This window comes from Crocuta crocuta, unplaced genomic scaffold, assembly GCF_008692635.1.
Source record: "Crocuta crocuta isolate KB4526 unplaced genomic scaffold, BGI_CrCroc_1.0 scaffold115, whole genome shotgun sequence".
In the NCBI taxonomy this organism is placed as follows: Eukaryota; Metazoa; Chordata; class Mammalia; order Carnivora; family Hyaenidae; genus Crocuta; species Crocuta crocuta.
In genome coordinates, this window is record NW_027530575.1 from 7,579,615 (window position 1) to 7,589,614 (window position 10,000).

The window sequence follows — 10,000 nt, forward strand, 5'->3', positions numbered from 1 at the left end:
ACGGGGCGGGCCCCGGGCGCCCCCCGCCGCACCGCACAACACAGCAACGAGGACAGGCTGGGGCGGAGGGGGCCCGGAGGGGCCGGCGGACGTGTTAACTGTGATGCATAAAACTGAATCTTACGACGCGGGGGGAAGTGCAGAAGGTACAAATCTTCACCCCCCGGGGGGCTTTATCTATACTGGTAGTTCATGCTGTGGTCTGCGTTTCTGCCGTAGCCGCCCTGTGAGGACTGGTAGGAGCTGGGAGGGCCGCTGTAATTCTGGCCGGAGCCGGGGGAGTTGTAGTTGGACTGTGACGAGTAGCCTCCTGGGGAAGAGAGGGGTGGGTTAGAGCCGAGGGGCGCGGGGCCCGCCCCGCAGTCAAGAGCTCGGGACCTGGGCCAACAAACAGCCGAGCCGTGTGCGCCCACGCGATGTCTTGAGGTGAGGTCACAGCGGGGGGGTTCGGGGCAGCAGCACAGGCACCGCCTTCCCCCGCACGGTCGGGTCTGGTCATCACCAACACCCTGCGGCATGGAAGCACGGGACCCCAGTGTGACGGGTGCGGGTGGGGCCGGGGCGGATGGCGGCAGCGGGGGCTGCATCGGGGGGCTGCCCGAGCACAAGGCCGAGCCTAGAGCCCCCAGCAGCAGGCCCCCCGCCACGCTGTTGGGGCCTCAGCGCTGTCAGCTTTCTCCACACAGGTGCAAACGTTTTAGGAGTAGGGCAGCATCTGGACGTCTGCTACTGAAACGCCGAGAAGCTGGAGGCGAGCCTGCAGCCACGGGCCCACGTCCCGGTCTCCTTGTCCCTGTCCCCACCCCACGTGGAAGCCACATGGCACATGCTGCAGCAGCCCTGCCTGCGATGCCCACCTGCCCACGCTGGGCGACGCCCCTCACCACCGGAACCCCCGGGGCCGTGCTGTGCCACCCGCCGATCCAGGCCCACCTTGTTTGCCTTGGTATGAGGAGCCGCCCCCAGAGCCTCCGCCGTAGCCCCCATGTGACCCTGGGTTGTAGGACGAGCCGCCTGAGCCATAGCTGTTCCCGCCGCTCCGGCCTCCACTCCCACTGTAGTCTAGGGGAGAGAAGACAGTGCGGTTAGAGGGCCTTGGCCAACACGCAGCCGGGGCGGTCCGGGAACCTTGTGCTACGGCTCCGGGGCGGGCCCCAGGCTGAGACCATGGACCTGGGAAGATCCCCCCTTGTCCTCACTGCTTCGGGCCGGCACACATCGGTTCAACTGAGAAGTGCTCTGGGCTGGCTGGACCCCGCAAGGTCCCTGTGCCCTGGGGCAGCCCGGTCACCAAGTTCTAAGGCCTTGTCCCACAAGGTCTGCACACCCCCTCCTCCAACCCAAGCTTCCTGCCGCTTGGGCGGCACGTATCAGCTTCTCCTCCTACCCAGCTGTCACCAGGCACCCAGTGTCCCCACCCCGGGGGGGTGCCTGGGGCTGGGTTGGTTAAGCATCCCACTCTTGATTTCAGCTCAGGTCAGGACCTCACGGTTCATGAGATCAAGCTTCATGTGGGGCTCAGTGCTGACAGCGCAGAGCCTATTTGGGACTCTCTCTCTGCCCCTCCCCCACTTGTGCGCACGCTCTTTCTCTCACTCTTTCTCTAAGCAAACATTTAAAATCCCTGGCCACCTTGGTGACCACCATCCCTTCCCAGAAAACAAATGCACACCTACGCTTCCCTACTCATGAGCCTGCTGGGTTCATGCCAAGACGGAGGGGGAGGGGGAGGGGGAGGGGAGAAGTAGGGGCCTGATGCAACACTGTCTCCAGAGCCCTGCCGGTCACCTCTCTGGGCAGCTGGCCCAGACTCAGACTCCACCCCTGTGCCCCAGCCTCAACCCGCAGGCCTCCTTGCTATAGGGGCCTCCGCTAGACCTGCCTTCAGAGAGGGCGACGGGAAGAGAAGGGAAAGGCACAGAGCTGGGCCAGGGACCCCTGCCTCCAGGGTTTTCCTAGAGCCCACCCGACAGCCAGCACCGCCCGGCTTCCTTCCAGTCCCCTGGCAAGAGGTCAGGGCAAAGCCGAGCTTCCGCCACTCCACGGGACGCGCCGCTGGCCTGGACCCCGGCCAGACCCCGGGGGCCCTGGAAGCCAACTCACTGAATTTGCTCTCGTAGCTGTAGTCTGAGCCGCCCCCGCCCCCGGGGGAGCTGTAGGAGTTTGAGTAGGAGGAGTAGTTGCCTTGTCCGTGATTATAGCCCTTCTGCTTGCCCTGTGGGGGGCCGTAGTTGCTGTACTGGCCCTGGCTGTAGGACTGCTGCTGGCCCTGGTGGGACTGGTAGCCCGAGCCATAGGAGGGCTTCTGCTGGCCCCCATGGGGCTGCTTCTTCCCGGCGTGTTTCGGGGGCACTGGTGAGTTGTAGTTGTCGCCTTGGTAGTAGGAGCCGTAGCCGGAGGAGCCACCACCGCCCCCGCCGCCGCCACCACCAGCATTCCCAGAATGCCCTCCGTTGCTGTAGAACTGACCTAAACAGGAAGGCAGCGGGTCAGGCACAGGATGGGGGAGACGGGGTAGGGGAAAGACAGGGAAGGTCGTGGCTGTGGGTCCTGAAGGCTGACCCGCAGGCCCACTGCCCAGGCCAGGGAAGAGCGGTGGAGGCGAGAGGGCGAGGAGCAGGGGCTCCGATCCTTCAAGCAGCCTGGCGTGGACTGGTCCAGCCTTCAGCTCCACTCACCCGTCAGCTGATGACAACAATGGATCTTTGCCAAGCAGCGGCAGGACAGCACGCCAACAGCAGCTTTTGCAGCGGATGTCAACATTACAATGAGATGAGCTCCGAGCGAGATGACATTCACGACTAGCTGTTACCCAGATGTCCCCGACGGTGACAGGGAAAGCAAAGCCCCAGAGCAGCAGCCGGCCACCCCCACCTCCCCCACTGCTGTGCTGGGAAGAGGCTCTGCAGTCACAGGCCTGGGTGACCCCAAGACACTTAATGAGGCCCCTGAACCCGGTTTCATTCTTGGAAGAACTAGTCCCACATGGTTCTTGGAAGAGCAAGAGGAGACTTAGCCAAACGACCCGGGACATCTCCCTAGGGTGACTCGTGCCAACGCAGGACTCGAGGAGTGAGGAGTGATTCTCGTGGGGAAAGGAGACTGGCTAAAGAGTCGGGATCACAACATGCGGGCTGGGCCTCGAGCTACAGCCTCGGACGGCCTCCCCAGAGGGCCCCTCCTTGTTCCCAGCACAGCTGCCGGGGGCAGGCCGACCGAGCAGGATTGACAAGCGTGCAGGGAGGCCGCCACATTCTCAGACCCGGAGGCTGAGAATGTCACAGTAAGACCCTCCTGTGGTCACCAGGTGTAGATCCCAAGAGTCAGGTATGTCCACACCCTGCCCCCCATCAGACACGCCGGTGGGCTGATGGGGGATGGTCGGCTAAGGCCAGGTGGGAGGAAGGGGAGGCCGGGGCGTGTGGGTGGCTCTCAGCCCCAGCAGGGCAGTCCCCAGTGCTCACGTGGAGGCAGCGGAGCTCCTGGCTCCCAGGGCAGGGGCCTTTGCTGGTCGGTGCTCCCCCGCCCCCCACCGTGCCCAAGGTGGGAGGGAGGGGGAGGGAAGCTCCCACACCACCCATCCTTCTCTCCCATGCTTAGCATCAAGGGTGGCCCCCTCTTTTGGGCAGAGTTTTAATTTGGGAGTCATCACGTGCCTTCCACCCGTTGGAGATGTGCCCCCCACACCGCCATGTCTTGAATTGTTAGAACAAGAATTTAGGTAAAACTGATCGCTGGCATCAGTTTATTGTCTTCAGGCGGCCTCCTCCACCCCTCCACCCCGCCCCCCATCACAAAGCCAAAACACCAAGAAGGACATCATGGCCCACAATGCGAGAGAGCAAACATGCGGAGGCCTGGCCAGGAGGCTCTCTTCAGACCCCCTCTCAGAACCCCGCCACCTCGGCTGCCCCCCAGCCTAAACTGAGCACCTCCTCGTCCCTCCTCAAGCATAAGAATGAATGAAGACGCCAAGTACTGAGGACTTGTTACTTTAACATGTATTGATTAAAAAAAAAAATAAAGGGTGGGGGAGTTTTCAACGTCATTTCAGGATAACTATTTCCTGGTATAAAAAGACATTATTCTCAAACAATAACTTTCTAAAAAAAAAAAATACATCATGCAAAATTTTAAAAAGTTTCACTGAATGTTTCAAACCTCTGGGAACAAATTATAGTAACCATTTTGACCAGTTTTTGCTGAAGAAACGCAAAATCTTGCAAGTCAACTCAAAGGCAGGCTTCCTGCAAAGGCCTGCTGACCAGAGCCCAAGCAGCCTATCCCAAGATGGGCTGCCCCGGGGAAACGGGGATTGCAGTGAACCCTCCTGCCTCTGTGCGCCTCTGCACACACGGAGAAGCCAGAAACTCCAGCCTGCACCCTAAGGTGAGAGGGCAGAAGATCCCAGACCTTCTGGAACCCATCGTGGCTGCACACCCAGCAGCACGGGCCCCGCCGAGGCCAACTCTTCCCTGGAGAACTGGGCTACGTATTAAGCCTTTCTGCTCAATTATTTTTAAAGCCCCGTCAAAATAAAACAAAAAAACAAACTCTAGAATCCCATGCATTTGCAGCTGCGGTTACGACTTGCAAAATTCCACGTTCTCTCTGCCTTACTTAGAGCCTGTCTGTTCCCTGCACTAATAACGGAAGCACAGTTTGGATACCTTTGAGAGTTCACCTCTAACTAATCCAGCCACAAAATCCCACGTTCCCAAACAAGAACCCACCAGAGCATTTACAAAAGGCGGGAGAGGTTAACTTAGCACAATGTACAATGTTCCCCACGTTTTACAAGCTTATTTAAAAAAAGAAAAAGAAAAAAAAAGAAAAAGCCAGTTGCTCTGGATTCAGATGTGATAAAATCGTTTTCATTACTGTCAAAAGCATCAACCAGATTTGGGAATTTGTTAAAAGGTTAAAAATTCATACAAAACCTGCTGTAAATTAAGACAAAGGTAGATTAAAATGCGTTATCTGTCTCTTAAATAAAGTAATGCTTTCCATAAAAAGCAAAGGTGGGCTTTTGCCTTGACGCTGACCAACGCTGGCTCTAGAATTCTGTGCAATTCTGCACAAAAATGCATTCTCTGAAAATTGTTTTCCACTTATTGTGAACTTCAATATGACCAAGTTCAAAGGCAAATCACGATAAAAACTGCCATTGTCTTAAATTCTGCAGGCTAGAGTTTCAGACAAGCTGCGGTGACAAGCCACGGTTGAGAAACCCAGTGAAGCACAGGGGCACAGCACGGACACTTTGGGTTTTGGAGTTCGAGAAAATTGGAGTAAAAAGTTGATTTTGTGTGCAATACTTTTAGATGCTCTAGGAAGACCCAAAATCATGATAGCCGTAGCAGTCTGTGAAAAAGTCACCTACAAAAGGGGGAGACAGAGCAGAGAAAAAAAATTAGAATTCTTTTGAAAAATGGCACAGAGCGCCACATTTGAAATTCATGTTTTAGATTTCTCTGCTCCTGTAACCCCCCAGTGAAGGCTCCTTCTCAAGACAAGAGCTGTGCACTGTCAGGAAAAGCATCATCACAGGACTGGTGCTTCGCATGGCTTAAAGCAGAGAAATTTAAAATTCTTAATCTTACGGAATTTCAAGTCACACAAATACGTGTGCTAACACTTAAAGAACAAATTACGCTCTCGCAGAATAACAGGGGCTTGAGGACCGTCTGCCCTCAGCACTGAGAAAGGTGCGCGCCACTCCTCAGTCTCTGGGAGGCTGCTGCGGGGCTGCCCTGCTCTAACTCAGCGTGGGGGCTACTCTGCAGCTTCTCCCCGAACCTCAGACCAAGAGAAACACACACTTACTGTANCCTCCCCGCCCCCACCCCAGGGGACCCACGGGGACCACACAGGATCAGAGTCCTTACTGGCATTCATGTAGCCTCCGTGGTTGGCGCCACCAAATCCTCTCCCTCTCCCTCGCCCTCGGATGTTCCCTCCTCTTCCCCGGCCTCGGAGGTTGGGGGGCGGGGGCACCTCGTTGTGCATGGGGCCTCCCATGCCGAAGCCAGGGTTATGTGGCTGCAGGGGAGAGAATAGAGACCGCGGTCACGTTCACCTCACGCCCCAACCACCGGCGGACTCGTGCCGCGGCCGGCGATGGCGGGGGCGTGCGCGGACCTTAGCAGCAAATTTCGGGCCGCCTCTCACAGGCACGGGGGCTCTCTTCTTCTTGTTGGCTTCCAGGGCGAGGGGGGCGTCGGGGAACAGCTTCTCCAGGGCAGCAAGAGCGGCGTACGCTTTTGCCACCTTTTTGTTTGAGCCGGCACCCTGAAACTTCTGTCCATCCACCTCGACCTGGGAAGAAGAGCTGTGCGTCAGCGGGGCCCGACGCCTCCCTCTCCCGGGGCCGGGGCCTCTCCCGGGGAGCGGGCCGCTCACCTCCATGACAAAGCGCTTGTCGTGGCTGCCCCCAGTCTCGGAGATGAGTTCGTACTTGAGGCCGCGCCTCTTCTCGTTGAGCTCCATGACAGGGTTCTTGCCATGCTTGGTCAGGATCGGCCCCTGCTGTTTTACGTTCTCAGGGAAAACAGAAAAGAAAACCAAACAACTCAGCTAAGGGCTTTCCGGCACGCGTAGGAAGGCAGCTACCCCCAAATCAAGAAAGACACCCTCCACGCCACTCTCCCTGCTGTCTCTCACCACCCTCGCCCTCAGCCTCTGGAAGTCATCTGAGGGCCTCCCAGCAATGGGACTGCCTCCACCTGCACCCGACCTCGGGGGTGTGACCTGACACTGACCGTGGGCCACCCCGCTGCACCCCAGGTGCTAGGTCTACATGAGCAGGGCTCTCTGGGTCGTGGCTCAAAGGCTCACGCCCAGCTCCCTGTATGAGCTCCTGGACTGAAAGGAAGGTACTCTTTTGGGGGAAAACGAGAAGAACCAGTAATTATCCTGGCTCAGGGGACACAGAACTGCCTGACACCTTGTCGGGTACCCTGGCGCCCACCACGTGCTCACCTCGGCAGTGGGATCTGTGGGGAAGGTGGCGCTGGGAGTCGAAGCGGCTTCCACCACAGGAGGAGGGGCCACCACGGCCGGCTTTGCTTCCGTCTCCTCAGCCGAGTCCTCCCCCTTGCTGGAGTCCCGGCCTTCCGCGCCGGTGGGCAGGCCCATGTCCTGTAACACCTGCCGGAGGCATGCCCCCGGGGCCCCCAGTGAGGGAGGGCTCAGGACCATGGTCCACCGCCCAGCTCTCTCCCCACCCCCAGGATCCTGAATCAGAAGCTTAGAAGCTGGGTGGCATCCAGCAATCTGGTGGGTGTTTCCTCGCCTAGCCCCTGGCTCCCCGTCCAGCACGAAACCCTGACGGCCAGCTACACCTGGGGACTCTCCGCCTGTCAGCCACAACAACAAAGCTCTTCTTCCGTGTGTGATTCGGCACACATTCAAAACTCGACTCCTCTCAGGGTTTCATGCGCCCTCCCTAAGCCTCACGCTGTCCACCCTGGGGGATTTTGACACCGTCTAACGGCTTTGACGGAGCCCGAGATACAGAACCGCTTCTGCTGCTCTCAGAACAAGCGACACTGCCCGCCACGTTTACCTTAACGGCCACGTGCAGCTTGGCGGTCTTCTTGGACGGTCCAGAGGCCTCGAACGAGTTGCCATCTACCTCCACAGACATGGTGAAGATGGGGGCGTGGACCGGACCCGTCTGGGAAACCAGCTTATACTGCAGTCCCGGCTTCAGCTGGTTGAGTCTCATGAGAGCATTCATAGCCTGAGGCGGCTCAGCTTTCTCCTCTGGAGAGAGAACACCACACCGTCCGGACTATCAGCCAAAGCTCCAGGGGGAGGAGGCATCGCGGCCGACGACCTCCCCTGCACCCTTGCTCCCAGGTCCACCCACCCTACTTCTTGTTCCAGATCCACGTCACAGTTTGTCATTTTAAAAAGGACTTAAACATTTATCACGTCTGAGAAAAGTAAGGCCAAGGCAAGCATCTCGTCACTCTGGGATGACCCGTTAACTGAGCCAGATGGAAGATAAACTAAGGGCTAGAAGCGAATGCTGGTACCTTTCTTCTGAATCTTCTTCTTCTTTTTGCTGGGAGACTTTTCCTCCCCATCTTCCTCCATCGGCCGTTTCATGGGCGTAATGGCATAGGTGGTGCTGGGGGGGATTTGAACTGAAGGAAGAGACCACGAGAGAAACAGCTGAGAGTTCCTCCTGTGCTCTGCTAGGAGTCTGAGCCGCCGCCCAGCCTGGGGCCCGGGGCACCAGGGCCTGCTTACCTGTGTAGTCCACTGGGTTTTCATTCTTTGGTTTCTTGGGCATCTTAGAAGGCAGAGGGTCCATACCCAGAACTTTATGGAGCTGGCCAAACGCAGCAAGCCGCAGAGCATGCTGGAGAAGGGGAAGAGGACCTGACTTAGCCGCCCTGTGCTCCTTGCCAAGGTGTGTGCGCTCGCTAATACCTTCTGGAAGGGGTGGGAGCTGAGGGGGTTGCTAACGGGCTCCCCTACAACAGCAAGGGGTCCCCTAACAGCCAGGGGAAGGCCTGACTGCCAGGGCCCAGCCTTGCTGTGGGGGAAGGCCAGCCTGTGACCACCCCCCTCAACAGGAATACAGGGGACCCCAACCTGGGGACTGGTTGCCACACGGAGCCACGTGGTGGGCCTGCAAGGGAAGGACCCTGGAGCAGTCCACACAGCAAATACATCTCCCCGCTGAACTCGGTGTCCAAAAGCAGCACTCGAGCAGGCCGAGGGGACAGGCGACAAGCACGCGTGGCGCCAGGGGAAAGAAGCAGCCCAGATTGGGGCGCCCTGTATCAGGCACGATCCCTTCACCTTTGGTCCCCAACCTGAGCCTACGAGTCCAGTGGCTACCCTGAGAATACCCAGTAACGGAACTGGAAGCCAGTGATTACAGACTGGGTAAGGGCTCACGTTGGCAATGGCGATGACTATACCTGCGCACTCTGTGTGATATCTTCCCGTTGCTGTCTGTCTAGATGCCCAATAGCATCAGTGGCTTCTTTTTCACAAGGGTCATAAATGCCAGAACCATCTGAAGGCAGGAAACAAGGAAGATATGCAGAGGATTATCTTTTAGCATCTCGGAAGAGTTGCGTTGGCTGAGGGAACCAGGTGCGTTACCCCCCACGCCCCATCCACACCCAGCTCTGGAAAACTCGCTGAGCTCGGTGACCCACTCGGCATCCAGCCCGTGAGAAAAATAATCCACGTGTCTCAGAGCAAGGAGCTCGCGTGGGAGTGGGTCACCACTGCCCCGGATCCGCCCTGAGTCACAGCTGCGGAGCCGGCACAGGGCTGGATATGATGGTGCAAGAGGGTAGTCACATGCTTCAGCCCTAGGGGGACATGGGGCTGCTGCTGCCCTAACCCGGTCAGGGGACCCATCAGAAAGTGGCCTCGGGGCCTCAATCCCTGTCCTTTCCCTGCAACTTGCAAAGCACAAGGCCCCAACCTGGCATCACGATGCCCGACGCCAGGCACTCCAGCACTCTCCGCAGGGCCTCGCCGGCACCCATGGGTCTGTTGGCTGTGCCGATGGACTTCTCACAGAGAAGCTCGAGGGGCTGAAAGGCAAGAGAGACAGTTAACTCCACTGTCCAGAAGGTGTTCGGCCAACACCCAGGAGCTGTCACTGTGTGTGTGTTTACAGGGAAGGGGATGTCAGAGCACTCCAAATTCATAAATTCAGGCTAAACCAAAGACAGGACAACTAGAGCCCGGCTTGGTAACTTTTCCTTAAAGAGACGGCCGTTAAATCTTTCAGACCGTAGGAGCCAAGAGGCCAAAATGAGGCCGTTGTGTAGGTACTTATATTTATCATGTAGCCACTTAAAAATATAAAAACCACTCTCAACTATGGGCTGCAGATAAACTGGCAGCTGGCCAGAATTGGCTTATGGGCCCCAAGGTTTGTGGAGCCCTGTCCAAGAGCAGCTACAAAAATGCTTCTTCTTGGAGTAGAGCCTATCACAGAAGTGCTACCTGGCCAGCCCCC

The 10,000-nt window shown here is 57.8% G+C and overlaps 1 protein-coding gene across 1 annotated transcript in view; it reads right to left on the minus strand.

Moving 5' to 3' along the window:
• Nucleotides 1–6: 6 nt before the first annotated feature.
• ILF3 (interleukin enhancer binding factor 3) overlaps nucleotides 7–10,000 on the minus strand; it is an 18,283-nt gene continuing 8,289 nt past the window's right edge. Inside the window, exons 7-19 of the mRNA XM_077767920.1 lie at nucleotides 9,458–9,569; nucleotides 8,940–9,037; nucleotides 8,260–8,371; nucleotides 8,043–8,153; nucleotides 7,568–7,767; nucleotides 6,982–7,149; nucleotides 6,403–6,540; nucleotides 6,142–6,318; nucleotides 5,827–6,042; nucleotides 4,372–4,384; nucleotides 2,104–2,469; nucleotides 934–1,062; nucleotides 7–310 (exon numbers count right to left, since the gene is read on the minus strand). Coding sequence (XP_077624046.1) covers nucleotides 174–310; nucleotides 934–1,062; nucleotides 2,104–2,469; nucleotides 4,372–4,384; nucleotides 5,827–6,042; nucleotides 6,142–6,318; nucleotides 6,403–6,540; nucleotides 6,982–7,149; nucleotides 7,568–7,767; nucleotides 8,043–8,153; nucleotides 8,260–8,371; nucleotides 8,940–9,037; nucleotides 9,458–9,569 — 1,977 coding nt within the window. The 3' untranslated portion in view covers nucleotides 7–173. The remainder of the gene's footprint in view (nucleotides 311–933; nucleotides 1,063–2,103; nucleotides 2,470–4,371; nucleotides 4,385–5,826; nucleotides 6,043–6,141; nucleotides 6,319–6,402; nucleotides 6,541–6,981; nucleotides 7,150–7,567; nucleotides 7,768–8,042; nucleotides 8,154–8,259; nucleotides 8,372–8,939; nucleotides 9,038–9,457; nucleotides 9,570–10,000) is intronic.